Here is a 14,868-nt window from a genome sequence, read left to right as displayed (position 1 = left end):
ATGAAATGCATTGCAAGGAAGATATTGCCACAATCCATTCCATACACTCGCAGTATGAGGCCTTCAAGTGTCCGTTTCGTAGACCGCGCATGACCGATTTTCCAGTGAGAGTGCCGAGTACGGAGTATACGGAACAGACTCATATTACAGGCAAGGAAATAAACATACAAACATGGATTTTCGAAATAAAATATGGAACAAGAACCTATGTACACCGGAAATCCCACGGCCTGACACGCCACCACGCTACCGAGGGTAATTAAACACATACACATGTAGTCCTAAGCGGATAAAAAAAAAAAAAGAAAAGAAACAATTACTGGGTCCGTCGGGCCATGAAGTAGGTCAGGAGGTTAAGGGATCCTTCACGAGGAGGCTGGGTGACTTTTTGCACTCGCTCGGATCCAAAGGTGATGTTCAAGAATGTGCAGAGTTCAGTGGCGTTCTTCCTGACACCGGGACGCGGGTGTCCAAGCTGTTGCATCACCACAGCACCAATGCGAGCCAGGAGCTCATCATCGATGTCAACACAGGGGCGCGATAGCGACTGCTGGATAGTACTCAAGCTCATGATAGTGGACCGGTACGTCTCATCATTCTCTGCGTCTGCTCCAAGATCCAATCCCTGCAGAACACCAACGATCGCCGTCTGGGGCAAGGTCAAAAACACCAGTTTATCTACCACTTCCTCTAGGCAAGTGACAAAGTGGGAAGTGGACTCGTAGTGGCGACGGGCACGGATAATAGCTGCCATAGCACGAGTGTCATAGGGGTGGAAATGCTCGCGGGTCCGTAGGAGCATGGAGCGGATAGTGGCCAAAACCTGGGTTTTCACGTCATGATCCTTGCGGTTGGAAGGGGTCGCTTCCAGTTCCGCAAATAGAGCTTCCAGCAATGCATTGTAGTCCTGGCTTTGGGACACAATCTCATCGCCGTGGTATTGGATGAGTCCCTGTAGCTTCCGATATCCCGAGGGCTCCATGGTTCTCGAGATAATACGAGCGAGGCCTTTATGGATCATTTCCTTAGCATTGGCCGGGTCCTTCGAACGTGGGCTAGGGCTGCGGTGACGATCAACCCACTTTCGGGTGCGTCGGGTGGAATCTTCAGACATTGTTGATTGGGACAACGTCGACTGGGAGAGTGATGGAGGTATCGACTCAGCTGATCTCTGTCTCGCTTCTGGCGAACGCGGTGTAGGTTCGTTTGCCGTCACTTCTTCGAGGGCACTCGGCTTAGCTGCAGACCGCGGGACCGCGGGCAAGTCTACAGTCTTGGCCAGGTGTGGAGTCGCATTCTCATTGTTGCCATCGGTCCTGTTCGTTCCCACATGATGCTCTTGGGGAAGCACAGCCTCAATACCCATAATATTAGAAGCCGCTGGCTGGACACGGCCCCTCGTTGGTGACGGGCTTGGTTGAAGCGGCGCCCGGCGTGTTGGAGATGGAGTTCGAACCTCAAAGTTCATACCAGATTCCTGCCTAGGGGCCAAATCAGGCGTAGGCATCCTAGCTGGGGCGACTACCGGGACTGAGGTATCCTCCGCGATGGGTTGAGCCTCTGCTGCTTCGCCTTGTTCGGGTTGATCAGGGCGGCTGGGGGACGACTTTCCAGGGGTAAAATGTCCCACCGAAGCGGCGTAGTCAGGAGTCTCATGTCTGTCTGCAGTGGGCGTGGTAGGATCTTCGTAGATCACCATTGACTCAGGCTGGGCTTTCACAGCAGATACAGGGCCAGAACCGAAGTCCAGATCTGAATGCTGGTGAGCAGGAGACACGGGTGCGGGAGATACCGCAAAATTTGGTTCGGGGACATGAGGTGGAGGTGCGGCAACAACAGGTTCCTCCAGTATCATCGGTTCTGGTTCTTCAACAGGGACTGAATCGGCGTGAGGGCCATGCGGTGCTGCGTACAGAAGAGGCTGTGATGCATTGAGGGGAGGACTTTCCAACGCGACGGATGCGGGGGAACGTTGATCCTCGGATGCACTGAGGTAACTTTCCTGACGGGGGGTTCTTGCAGATGGTTGATTTGCCAGACTTTCGTTCGAGTCGCTGCGAGCACGACTCGCGGCCATAAGATCATTGTGAGACTTGGACTTGGACAAATCGAGTTTCTTCGGTCTGCCCTTTGTTGTAGCAGCTTGTGCCGATTCATGTGGGCGCGTGCGAGGCGCCGTTAGGGGAACCTTTGATGTAGGTGTTGATGGTTTAGACCTCACAGCCCTTGGGGAAGTGGTTGATTGCCGGGTAGATTGGGTAGAATTGGCACTACTAGTCTGGGCTCGTGAATCAGGGCGACGAGCATAGGGGTCTGCAGTTGCAGGACGACTGATTTCTGCCCGTCTAGGCTTCATGGCGGGTCTCATAGGCGCAGAAGATAGAGACGAGAGTGGAGCCCCAGTTGGGACACTCCGAGTGGACTTGGAGGGAGGGGCAGGTGGCTTCGCCTCAGCAAAGGTTGGCTGAGCCGACTCGGGTCTAGAAGGCATCTGGGCCTTCTTCCGAGCAGCAATAGCTTCTTGTAAAGCGGAGCGGCTCTTAGCGGGGCTCTTTGCAGGCAATGAAGGTGCACCTTTCGAAGGGGGTTGGGGTTCGATGAATCCTTTTCCAGCAAGTTCCGCGACTTGTGGTCGAGGGTGTCTGCTATCACATTGGCTCGTTCCGGCCACACACTATAGAACGTCCAAAAGGTGCTCCGCATTGCTTCACGCACACCAGGGTTCGCATCCCCCAATCCTTTCGTAATTGACTTCTCGATGAGATCAAGGCCACCGCCATGTTCGACGGCGCTTTTATGATGAGCTTGGCGGATGATCAAAATCTTTAGCCACCCCGTGGCGAACAGACGCACTCCAACATTTTTATCCTGTGCTGCGAAAGAGATATGCTGCAGGAGGCGAATGCTAAATGAAACATTTTGAATGACGACTTCAACGGTGGCATTTCCGTTTTGGGCGGCAATCTTTTTCAACGCCGAGCAAAGCTTCAACAGGTTCTGCATAATAATCTCGACCACTGAGTCAATTCTAGGGCCACATGTTCGGACAATATCTTGGATTAAAAGACTGCCGTTGCTAGACATTGTGGTTCGTAGAGAGTTGAGAACCTTCAAGATACCATCAAGGAGTGTCTTTACTGCATTGATATAGGTCTGGGAGAAGTCGTGTGGCGCATTTCCTCGAGTCAGTCTGCGGAAAAGAATCACATTCTTTTCACGCTTTGACCAATTGTCCTCGGATTCCTTTCCTTCGAACCAGGGGAGCATATCGCGCACAAGATCATCGACATCCCTCGCCGAGGCAACATCGAACGGTTCCAGACCATCATCATCTGGCAACGGTTGCTGTGGTGCTGGCGTCGGGGCCGGTGTGCGGGGTCGGTTAACAATTGGTGGCTCTGTAGGTGCGGAGGAGGCTGTCGGTCGCTCACGATGCGCTCTGGATGCTGGACGGCTCTTTACAGGCTCCATCTCTGCAGGTAAGTTAGTACAACCAGCGGAAATCTCCAAAGATATAAATAGAATGAAGCCACTAACCATCATCAGTCTGTTCCATAGCATGTGAACGTGACGACATCACCGAAATCGAGCGTTCAGCCCGAGACATTGGACGCGTAGAGGATGCAGTGTCGGGTTCAACGGATCCTAAACCAATGCCCGTGAGGACAGCATTTGCGATGGATTTCCTCACACCGCGTGTCGCCATTTGCTTTTGCAGGTCGGACTTCGCTCTTGCAGGGCCGTTTCTGAATTTGGTTAGAGGCATTCAATGAATATAATCGTTAGAGGGATCTCACCGGAACAGATCGATCACAACCAACTTCGCCGTATCTCGAACGGCGCTATCGGCGTCCTCTAAGCAAGAAACCAGGGATGGGACATATTGACGGAACAACAAACCATGGTTCTTCGTCATCTGCAGGTCGAGATTAGTAGCTGAGACAATCCTTGCAGGGTGCATAAGCCTACATTTGCCAACCAAAGCATGCCCATTTCTTTCGCTCTGTGATTTTTCCCAACCAGTGCAACTTCCAGAACATGATATTCGACTTCGTTACCTGCAAATGGCCACAATTCAGTGAATATCGATGCGGCCTGGGCTCTTATACGTTCTTTGGGGTCATTGAGACGATCGAGGAGAATAGGATACAAGCCTTGAGCGTGGTGGACAATCCATTGCTCCTGGTCTTGGATTGCAAGGCGCTTCAAGAGATGGCCAAGTGTGGAGAACCCCGCCCCGAGAACAGAGTAGTGTTGGGAGCTGATGGCGAGGCGCAATGTTTCGAAAATGGTACGAATCGCTCCCTCGGGGACATTTTTTTGTTTGATATCGGACTTGACGCTAGATAGGTAGGCGATCTTTGAATCAACAGACAAGTTGGGGTTCTTGAAGGCCGCCAGTAGCTCCGCTGCCTTCGCCTCCATTGTCAACACCGAGAGATCGATATCAACTCGGGTCAGACACCGAAGGGAATGGACAGAAGAATGAGAGGGTATGTAATGGACGATCCAGGGGAATCAAAATGCGACAAGGCCAATGGCGGATATGAGAACAGACTCGGATTTCGATTTGGTCACTAGCCAGGATGAAAGTTAGCAGCAGATTCTACCAGCGCAAGAGAGCAATAGCTAGCAAAAGCAGAGAAATTGAGATAAAGGTAAAGATAAAGAAAAAGAAAAAAGATAGCATGGACGCGTGTGGGTAGTGAGAGTGTCAAATAAATAGTTATGGTAAGGGATCGTCGCAAAAGGGCATAGGATATCGGGAATAGATGAATGACGAGAAGCATCGTGAAGGGTTCAGAGACAGAATAGAAGGATCATAACGTACAGAATCCGATAAGGTATCGACAAAGACAAGTATGAGGAAGAGAGCAAAGTTGACCTCGATATGGTGGGGATGTTGAAAAGCGGATGGAGTGAAAACAAGGGGCGATAAGCGCGTGACGATAAGCGCGAGGGATGTAGAGGGATATTAAAAGGGGGATTGTTGCCCTTTGGTTTTTATTGGGAAGTTGCTACCTACCTACCTATGTTGTAGTATATATCCTCTATGTACCGAGGTTGTTACCTATCTATTCCTATCTACACCTGTCTAATATGGTGAAGTTGTGCCCGAAGCACACATATTAAGAGCCCAATATTGGTTTGTTTATTAACTGGGGATCACTCGTCGCAATGGGCAACCAACAGCGTCATGTTTACAATATCTCAATGTCCATCCATGGATATTTGGTAGTAACTACCTAGGTACTTCCTAAGTAGAAATACCTGAATTGGAATTTTTTCCTTATTACGGTCTACAAGCAGGGTGCAAAAATAGCAATCAAAGCCATACTATATTGTAGTAACATAGACGACTACAAGATGTTCACTGCATTGGTCCAACACGCGTTAAGGATCAATATAAGGCTCAATTGACATGCAATTGATTACATCTTACTCCATACTTATTTTTTCACTCCAATCAATGTGAATCAAAGCGTCCTAGCACCCCGCGAGATCGCCAAAGTGGAGCATGACACCTCTTAAGGATCACCGGCGCCGACAAAGTGCGTATTTGATAAACTGCAGCTTTCAAGTTTACCCCGAGAGGTGGTTTATCATACAAGATAGGTACCTAGGTTTAGGTAGGATATATCATGCCTCGGGCGAATGTCGATCTAGTCAGCGTAACGTTGACTCTTAGAACCCCCCGCCTTCAGCAAACCTAGACTTTCGTACACCCCAGACAAATATAGCCAGTCGAAGAACTCCAATAAAATATCTGCTCCTAGTCAGTCGCTATTAATTAAACCAGATACACTATGACGAGCTCCGCCCCCACACCTCATCCCTCCGCAATTCCCAAAGGCAACACTCAAGAGCAAGAGCCACACACTTCGAGCAAAGAAGAAAAGCGAACAAACTTGGTATCCAATCTCACCTCACCAATCCCTCAGCCAAAGCTGCGTCTTCACGTGGAAGACCTACGCCATCCAGCCTCAAGTGCCTTCCTCACCTTGATCCCAGACCTCGCATCAACACTCGACAAGGCTCTAGCAAACATCATAAAATACCTCTATACTTCACCCGCAAAGTCCGAGAACCCCAACCGACCCGCTTTCACACCCAGCATCCCGCCAACAAGATCTGTAACAGTCTTCCTCCGCGATTACAGCGGGGTAGCCTATACAACAGGCACAGAGCTCGACGACGCGCACAAGGAAATCCACGTATCGCTCCCGTTCATCCAGCACTGTACATCCGGTCCATCTGCGAAGGATGACCCACTCCATGAGCTAGTCGGGGTTTTGACCCACGAGCTTGTGCATTGCTATCAACACACCGCGCCGCCTAGTTCCCACGAAAATGGTAACGGGGGAATTCCCCGTCCGCCGGGTGGACTAATCGAGGGCGTAGCTGACTTCGTGAGGCTCAAGGCTGGTTTGGAGCCGCCGCACTGGAAACGTCCCCTGTCTGCGGCGGAGAGGCCGCCGAAGTGGGATATGGGGTATCAGCATACGGCCTATTTCCTGGAGTGGCTGGAGGATGTTAGGTATGGGAGGGGTGCTGTGGGGATGCTGAATGATCGGCTTTTGAGAGTTGGGTATGTTGGCGAAGGGGAGAAGAAGGATGTGGACCAACAGAGTATTGGATTCTGGGAGGGTCTTTTCGGGATTGGGATTGGGGAGTTGTGGGAAGAGTATGGGCAGTATCTGGACAGTCTTACGAAGGAAGGTTTCGGGAGGGGCAGTGGGAACTGAGGAGATGAGATTCTTAACCCGGAGTGAGAATGGATGTAAAGCCCATATGAATAGGCATTTGTAAGTCCATTTGTTCAACTGGATATATACAACCAGCAGGACCAAAGGACTCAAAAGGACCAGAAAGCTTCCATTAATATTGATTTTGTATGCATTCAATAGATATCCGAGAGCAGCTCTATGTTTGGATCGCAGGGCCAAAACGAAGGCCATGACAGGCCTAGTTTTGCCCGATGTCTAACTGGAGAAGAGTAAAACAGCAGAGAGAGAAAACAATAAGGGAAATTTCGAAAAAAAAGACACCAGGTGAATCGAAGGGATTGGAATTCCCATAATGTACAGGATCCAGTCATGCAGGAGACAGGATAGATGACTCTTTTTACCGCCGGCCAGCTTCCCATGCGAAAGAATAGCACACCGGAAAAAGAAAAGCGAGATGACAAAAAAAAAGGGACATGAAATAATATGTTACCGTGCCTTGAACCAAGGCATCCCATTGCACCGAATATCTTAAACAATGACCTCGCCCAGGTCAACGTGGACCGGTTTCCACGGTATGGCCGATGGCTCCTCCATCGCACTAGGAACGCGCACAGAAAGCGGGCTGTAGAGGTACCAACCCTTAAGCGCGGCAACAGCAGCACGCTCGCGGCCCTCCATCAGACTGGCGCCAGCGCCCTCCCCAAGCTTGTCCTGTCCAGAGAAGATACCAACAACAAATACGGGGTGTCTGCTCTTACGGCCAGTTTCACTGATGACCTTGGCGACTGGACGCTCGAAGCTCTCGCGAGCGCACAAACGAGTCAAATCACGGGCTGGCGCCTGGAAGTTGAACAATTCTGAGATGTTGAGGTGTCGTGAAAGGAAGTGTTGCTCGAAGAATCGCTTGGCAGCGGCGCGGCCAGCGTGCAGGTAGATGGCGCCCATAACAGATCGGACGAACTCAGCGCTCGCTTGCTCGGTGGTGACACCTGCCGCAGATGGCTTGATCCCCTTGAGTGGGTCACCAAATTCATCATCATAGAAAATCTTAGAAGTGACCGTTTTCCTCCAATTCTTCTGTGCTTCATATGGGCGTGCTGTCGGGTGCGTCGGGCCCGAGGGAAGCTCGGTGCCAGGCTCAAGCCTTTGGAACTGCAACAGACCGGGATCAACCTCTCCACCGGGCAAGGCGGCCAAATCCACACCCCATTCTCGTGCCATTGCGGCAAGGGTCTTGGGCCCAGCGTATGCGTACATGGCGGCAAAGATCACGGTCAAGGGCAGACGAGGGTAGGTGCAAATAAGGTGCTCGGTTGCGTAGTAGGAAAGGAGGTCGTGACCGAGAGTGGCCAGCGAGGCATTGTTGAAATTCGGATTCGGGTCTGCTGATGCATCGACTAGTGTCCGTGCAAGTGTCTCGATAGGTAATCTGGAAGGTAGGTAGAGTCGAGCGTGGAGAGCGGCAAGTTTTGCAGATTGTCGAGCTGCTTCGACTGGGGGAGAGGGATATTGGAGCTGCGAGGGGCGGGTGTGGGAGTCCTTGACAATCTGAGCCAATTGCTCATCCAAAGGTGCTGATTCCTCAAAAATCGCTGTTGTCTGATCATCACGGGCTTGGGCCGGGGGAGCGGTCGATTGATACCGTTGCCCGTAGATGTGTTGATGCAGACGGTTAACAGTCCGAGCCCGCGGCGAAAGGACTGAACTGCTCCATCTTTGGAGTTGCAGTCTCTTCATTTGGGCGATTGTGGTATTCTGAGGGCCGTAAAAAGATTATACAATGGACGGAAGGAAGATTCGCGACGCAATTAATTAGCATACCAACAACGAGAGAGAAGAGAAATTGTCGCGGCAGTCACGGGATGGCCAAGTCGTGTGAGGTTGCGCTAAACCCAATGAATCCCTAGCGCCTTGGCATCAGACCTGCGACCGAGACGGCCCTTTCGGCTTCCACCTCCAGAACTACCAGCCCTACGCTCGCTTTATTTCCCTAACAAACCCTTCAATTGCATCTTCGTCACAATGGGTGGAGGTGGAAAGATCCCGTATGTTCCCGTGATTTTCATAACCACACCAGGTGCTAATGGATTCGATCTGGCAGGTACCCCAAGGAAGTTTGGTCCCCCTCAGGTGGTTGGTACGCCCAGCCAGCTAACTGGAGGGCCAACACTGCGATCATGGGCGCCTTTGTCATTGGTGTCGCTGCTGTCGCTTTCAGCATCAGCGCTGACCGGGAATATCGCGACAAGATGCCCGAACCCGGCCGTTTCTTCCCCAGCCGATAGTCCGTTACCCGAACCCCATGTCACTCGGTATACCTTATGCTGACATTTACTTTTCTTGGATTATAGCTGGAGCAGGCAAATTCGGGAACACGAGAACCAAAAAGCCGCCAAGACTGACTCATGAAGAAGGTCCAGCATATCGGACGGCGGTTGTAGGTGGATTCTCAGCAGGACGGAACCTTTTCTTTTTGTTTTTCTACTATTTGATCACTTGTGTGCTGTACGACAATAAAAGGGCGTTCCTCGTTGGGCCATTGGTCAATTGGCCAAGAGATGTCTCTGAGGAGACTCTTCAAATGTCCTCAATAATCGCTGCGTGTACAGGCGGACACGTTCCGTGAATTCAGTCTGATTCCACAATTCCTTTCCGTTTCCATCAACATCGATTTGCGGTACACCGATTTGCTCGACCACAAAGCCAGCTGCGACGGTTGCGCAAATGAGCGCCATGGGATAGTGTTGGTAATTACCCCAAGAATCACGGGCTTTCTTCCAAGCTTCGGAGTTTGATAGAACAGAGCCAATGACCTGGAATGGCTCTCGGCCTTCAGTGACCATGCCTTGGGCTAGAGCACCAAGGAAAGAGTTTCCCGCACCCGTGGGGTCGATTACCGGCGTAGCACCCGAGGTATCGGGTTGATGATATGCGGGGAGCCAAACCTTGCCAGACTTTGAGTAGGCGTAGCTACCATCCTTTCCTGCCCTAATAACCAGCATGCCATTTCCATTAGGGCCAATTCCCGAGTCTGTAATCCTTTGGACTAGCTGCTGGCCTAGTTGGCTCTTCTCAGTCCAACCAGGATGTTCAAACATCATGCCAAGCTCCATGTGGTTAGGACTCACCACATCCACCACTTTATTTGCGGCGAAGAACTTATCCTGTTCTTCTGGAGTGCAGAGATCAGGGACTGGCTCCCAGACGAAGATGGGGCGCTTGGAAGCATGCGCGGCAGACGGCGCTTTCCCTGCCTTTTGCAATTCATCTCGTCGCTGCAGAATATCATGCACTATAGACATACAACGAGATGCAGAACAGACCATATGGAATGTCTTGGACCAAACCTGTGAATCGGACAACATTTCAGGCTCGAGTCTTAATTTCGGAGTCAAGTATTTGAAGTCTGCTCGGTCAGTCACCGCGGTACTTTCCTTTAAAAGATATCAACGGAAACTTACCTCGTTTCTCATCGGGATGATACCCGTTCCAGGCTCTCGTTGTTAGCCTGCTAGGGTCCTCTCTAAAAACACAGGCTGTATTCCATGACTGGATTACATCAAGCGTCTCAGCAGGGAAATCGGAGCCAACATCCACGATCCAGCTCACAGATCGTGCATACTTTGAGCCTGAGACCAAGCGGGCACCCACGACTGCAAATGATGCTGCACCACCGAGAATATTCTTAACACCGGGCCTTGAGCCGCCGAAATCAATATCATCTGAATAACAATACACTTGTGAGTTTACATCCCACTTTAGGGGACGAAGTAAACCATACCGATTATGAACATTCCCAAGGTGCAAAAGTCGACCTCAATGGGCTGAGCTTGGGCCACCATACTTGTAGCTAAAGCTATGTATAGACACGACAAAGAAAAAGGTTGTTCAGAGAGACAACATTGAAATAACCGAAGAAGTGTTTGGGGGAGGGGAGTTCAATGTTTCGACTATCACATTACAGTGGATCGGATGGTAATATAATTACCAAAGATACCCCGCAACGTCATTTCCACCAGCGGATCCCGCTGTAACGTACCATACCACGTCTAGAGCCGTCATCTGCGGACCTCAGGAGCTCCGGCCTTTTTGTCTTCTTTCCACTCCCTATCATCCCGTGTGTTTTCGGAATTCGAGTGCGTAAATCTCAATAGAAGGGGGTTTTGCTATTCGAAAATCCCTCGGTTTCAACCTACTCAAATTATCCTCTTTTTCTTTCCACTTCCACCGTTGGAGCAACGTGTTGCCTATCATGGCGTCCGGCGGCCATATGCATAATTTCACCACCCTCATCAAGCGGTATGTATACATGATGCTAGCAGTGTTTGACTCATGGAATTTTGCCTTCGGTTTAATCCCCGCTAAGCCGTTTAACACCTACATCCGGCACACTTGACTAACATGGAACCCATCTACAGGCTCGAGGCAGCGACCTCACGCTTGGAGGATATGGCGATGTCATACGATGACCTTAGCACGACAAAGTCATTGACCAGCTCTCCTTCTTCTACACCCGCTGTTCCACCACCCCCTAAGCCTTCCCCTCCTCCGCCTGCAGCCCCTGTGGCTGCCCCGGTTCCACCGCAAATTCAGGACTTCGATGCGTTGATCAAGGGAGATGTTCAGAACTTTGTCAACCTGGGAGAGCAGATCGGCGGTCTGGTTGCTGAGCAAGTATGTTTTGAATTCTGGGAACTTGGTATGCCGTGAGTATTTGCTGACTGGATCTATAGTCCAAAGCCGTCCTTCAAGCCTTCCAAGCTGAACGCACCTATCTTTTCGTTGTGACGAAGGCCAAGAAGCCTGATACCCAGCCCCCGGAGTTAATGACGGATCTTCATAAAGCATCTGACAGCATTAACAACATTCGTGAATCAAACAGAGCATCACCGCTATTCAACCACCTGAGCGCTGTCGCGGAGGGTATTGTCGCGCTTGCTTGGTTCTTTGAAAGCAAACCCGCGGAGTTTGTCACGGATATGATCGGTGGCATTGAATACTACGGAAACAAGGTGCTGCAGGAGTACAAGGACAAGTGAGCACTCTTGTTAATGACGTTTTTGGAGGAACCCCATTGTTGACAGTTTGACAGGGACAAGGCACATGTTGACTACATCAAAGCCTACTATCAAAACTTCAAGGCTCTTGCGGTGTACCTCAAGAAGCATTTCCCCCAGGGTCTGACATGGAACAATGAGTCAGGCATTGATGCCTTGGAAGCTTTGAAGCAGGCCAAGGGCGGACCTGTTCCAGTCAGCGGCGGTGCCCCTCCTCCGCCTCCCCCTCCTCCCCCTGTCCCTGCCCTCAACGTCCCTGGTGGCGGTGCTCCTCCTCCACCTCCGCCTCCTGGTATTCCCCCGGCTCCGGCCCCCGCAGCACCAGCAGCAGACATGGGCGCTGTCTTCAACCAACTCAACCAAGGAGAGGGTATCACCTCCACCCTTCGCAAGGTCGACAAATCGGAGATGACACACAAGAACCCCAACCTGCGTGCCGGATCAATCGTTCCGGAGTCCGAAGGATCCAGCGCCGTGCGGGGCAAGTCGCCAGCACCTAACAAAAAGCCCAAGCCCGAAAACATGCGCGCGCGCAAGCCACCCCGCAAAGAACTCGAGGGCAGCAAGTGGCTCATCGAGAACTTTGATGCCCCTGGCGAGATCATCGAGATCCCCGCTCAGCAGAACCATTCCATCCTCATTAGTCGCTGCAACAAGACCATCATCAAGGTCTCCAACAAGGCCAACGCTATTGCCATCGACAACTGTGTTGGTCTCTCCCTCATCGTCGACTCTCTCGTCAGCAGTCTTGATATCATCAAGTGCCCCAAGTTCGCTGTGCAGATCGACGGCACAGTCCCCACTCTGCTGCTGGATCAGGTTGATGGTGCTACCGTTTACCTCAGCCAGCAGAGTCTCAACACTGAGGTCTTCACTAGCAAGTGCTCCGCTATTAACATCAACCTTCCACCACCGGAGGGCACCGATGAAGATACCAAGGAGTGCCCTCTGCCCGAGCAGTTCAAGAGCTACATCAAGAACGGCGTACTGGTGAGCGAGATCGTGGAGCATGCTGGTTAAGCTAGGCTCTTGGTTGAAGAGGACCATGAAGTTTTGTTTCCATGGACTCCAAAGAATTGTAATACATCATGTTCGACAGGTCGAGCTCACATAGACTTCTTCCTAGGTGGCTTGGTCCTTGTTTTCTGGATAATTTAGTTGCTGTATGTAGCGCTCTGTAGATATAAATTGCAGAACTCCAACTCGCCTATTCTTATACATTTTATAAAACCCCACCTTACGTCTTTCTATAAATCAACATTCTTGAATGTGAATACTCCTAAATATATATGTACGTTGTTGGCAGACACGCACGAAAGTCAATTTCGCAGGAAAACAGTTCACATGGCGAGATATACTTAACTAATTCCAAAATGCATCAAATTAACCTAACTAACAGATAAGCTTAGTGTAAACGGTAAAACCACACGCAGAGAGAAGAAGATACCAAAAAGAAATATAGAAAGGGGGATATAGTCAATGACCCATGCGCCTGGGCTCCCCAATATATCCATAAGGCACTGGCAATGAAAGCAGATCAACTGAACACCCAAGTGATAGAGAAAAGAAATACACACATCGTCTGGGCGTGAATCAGGATGAATAAAGAATACTCGATGCTAATTATATGGGTTAGTATAAACAGGGGACCGGCTGCAAGCCAGCTGCGCCTATTGCCATGCTGTTCTGTGTTGTTCTTTGAGAATGGTGTAGACGGGAAATGAGATTATATGTCAAGTCAGGGCCAAGATACACGTGGGAAAAAGGTGCTAGGTGGTGCTATGGTTATACTGAATGGCGAGGTAGAGGTTCTTGGAGTATTTAGCGAGGGCGGTGGTTGTGCGTGGGAGATGGTCGATCATAGAAGCCTAATTTGTGTGGATGCCGTTCATCTACTGTGGACTCTAACCTGTGCACATCGAGGCCTCGGAGTCTTTTGGCGAGTAGGCTCTCACTGGCTTCTGAACCACTTGGATAACGGCCGTAATCCTTATCATCGCTTGTGAGCTTGTTGTACCGAGACACATTATGTGATGGAGGAGTATTTTCAGGGCCACCCGTAACATCCATGGGGTTTGGCACATCTAGCTGCGAGGGGAACTCGCTAGGAGATGACACATGTGGATGCAGATGAGGGATCCCTCGCTGGGCTACACTCCGTCTGCTGGAAGTTTGTTCAATCCCTAGGCGCGCATTTGCGCTCGCAGTACTCGAGATGGAAGACTCTCGGGATGGCTTGTATGGTGTGTACCGAGGCTCGGGGGTTTGGATCTCATTCCGTAATTTCTCCTTGCCGTCCGGGACGCGGTTTGCAAAAACTACGCGAATAGTCGAATGTAGGTAAAAGCGACCGCGCGCGGGACAACAAATGTTCAAATGAATGAGGTATCGCAAAGTGGGTTTGTCTTGAGGGTCTTCTGTGGGATTCAAGGAAGCTTCAGGGCGATCGGTCCCAAAATTCTTCCGTGCATTGAGCGGCATATCGATGATCGGACCTGCCGAATAGCTGCGTTGCCGAATGAAGGTCTTTGTGCCAGGTTCCATATCACCGAGGTCGTATGGAACTAGGAAAAGCTTGACCGCTGTCTTGTGCGGGTTCTTGATTATGATTTGTAGTTGACCTTGTTGTGGAATCCGGTAAGACCCTCCTGGGGGACATTTAGGTGATTCTGACCTGCGATTCTTTTTTTCCCGACGGCGTTGTGAGTCAGCACCACTTGTACGAGTGTCAATTGCTGCATTTGTGACGGGAGTGTCTTCATGGAGTCCCGTGGCGTTTGGATGTCGCCTGCGACGTCGAGTCGGACTGGGATTCTCTTTGGGGAGAGAATTTTCCAAGTCAATTTGTCCCACATAGGGACTTGGATTGTCGTCCGAGATTGAGCGGCCACACCCCGAGGTCGGATAGCTGTAGAAAACAACCGAAAATGGCACCGTAACATGTGGCGGACATTTGAGATGGCCTTTGCATTTCCCCTTGCCTAGGACACCAATCTGAGCCGTGAAATCCAGCGGCTTGGAAGGATTCATTGACATTCTCCCGCGCAAAATTGACTCCTCGTAAGACCCTACCATCGGTGCGT

General features: G+C 50.8%; 7 protein-coding genes across 7 annotated transcripts; 3 read left to right on the top strand and 4 right to left on the bottom strand.

Annotated features, from left to right (window-relative positions):
- Positions 1-316: 316 nt before the first annotated feature.
- N7516_001160 (uncharacterized protein) lies at positions 317-4,425 on the bottom strand (the record flags this gene model as incomplete). Its single annotated transcript, XM_057213882.1, has 5 exons — positions 317-2,625; positions 2,676-3,473; positions 3,538-3,746; positions 3,798-3,916; positions 3,970-4,425. 5 exons carry the CDS (start codon positions 4,423-4,425, stop codon positions 317-319), a joined length of 3,891 nt encoding a protein of 1,296 aa, XP_057075765.1.
- Positions 4,426-5,807: 1,382 nt separating this feature from the next.
- N7516_001159 (basic secretory family protein) lies at positions 5,808-6,746 on the top strand (the record flags this gene model as incomplete). The annotated part of the gene is made up of 1 exon (XM_057213881.1): positions 5,808-6,746. The coding sequence occupies one exon, from the start codon at positions 5,808-5,810 to the stop codon at positions 6,744-6,746; it is 939 nt and encodes a 312-aa protein (XP_057075764.1).
- A 510-nt stretch (positions 6,747-7,256) lies between these two features.
- N7516_001158 (mitochondrial 54S ribosomal protein mL44) lies at positions 7,257-8,465 on the bottom strand (the record flags this gene model as incomplete). Its single annotated transcript, XM_057213880.1, has 1 exon — positions 7,257-8,465. The coding sequence occupies one exon, from the start codon at positions 8,463-8,465 to the stop codon at positions 7,257-7,259; it is 1,209 nt and encodes a 402-aa protein (XP_057075763.1).
- Positions 8,466-8,694: 229 nt separating this feature from the next.
- Positions 8,695-9,137, top strand: N7516_001157 (uncharacterized protein; the record flags this gene model as incomplete). Its single annotated transcript, XM_057213879.1, has 3 exons — positions 8,695-8,773; positions 8,830-9,012; positions 9,080-9,137. The coding sequence occupies exons 1-3, from the start codon at positions 8,751-8,753 to the stop codon at positions 9,135-9,137; spliced, it is 264 nt and encodes an 87-aa protein (XP_057075762.1). The 5' UTR covers positions 8,695-8,750.
- Positions 9,138-9,271: 134 nt separating this feature from the next.
- Positions 9,272-10,570, bottom strand: N7516_001156 (ribokinase family protein; the record flags this gene model as incomplete). The annotated part of the gene is made up of 3 exons (XM_057213878.1): positions 9,272-10,134; positions 10,190-10,450; positions 10,510-10,570. The coding sequence occupies 3 exons, from the start codon at positions 10,568-10,570 to the stop codon at positions 9,272-9,274; spliced, it is 1,185 nt and encodes a 394-aa protein (XP_057075761.1).
- Positions 10,571-10,980: 410 nt separating this feature from the next.
- capA (adenylate cyclase-binding protein) lies at positions 10,981-12,805 on the top strand (the record flags this gene model as incomplete). Its single annotated transcript, XM_057213877.1, has 4 exons — positions 10,981-11,027; positions 11,147-11,402; positions 11,462-11,763; positions 11,821-12,805. The coding sequence occupies 4 exons, from the start codon at positions 10,981-10,983 to the stop codon at positions 12,803-12,805; spliced, it is 1,590 nt and encodes a 529-aa protein (XP_057075760.1).
- Positions 12,806-13,606: 801 nt separating this feature from the next.
- N7516_001154 (uncharacterized protein) lies at positions 13,607-14,860 on the bottom strand (the record flags this gene model as incomplete). The annotated part of the gene is made up of 1 exon (XM_057213876.1): positions 13,607-14,860. The coding sequence occupies one exon, from the start codon at positions 14,858-14,860 to the stop codon at positions 13,607-13,609; it is 1,254 nt and encodes a 417-aa protein (XP_057075759.1).
- Between the last annotated feature and the right edge of the window lie 8 nt (positions 14,861-14,868).

The sequence above is a fragment of the Penicillium verrucosum genome (genome assembly GCF_028828655.1).
Source record: "Penicillium verrucosum strain IBT 35672 chromosome Unknown utg000001l_segment0_segment0, whole genome shotgun sequence".
Lineage (NCBI taxonomy): Eukaryota > Fungi > Ascomycota > Eurotiomycetes > Eurotiales > Aspergillaceae > Penicillium > Penicillium verrucosum.
Note: the sequence above shows the minus strand (reverse complement) of the source record. Positions and strands in the feature narration are given on the sequence as shown.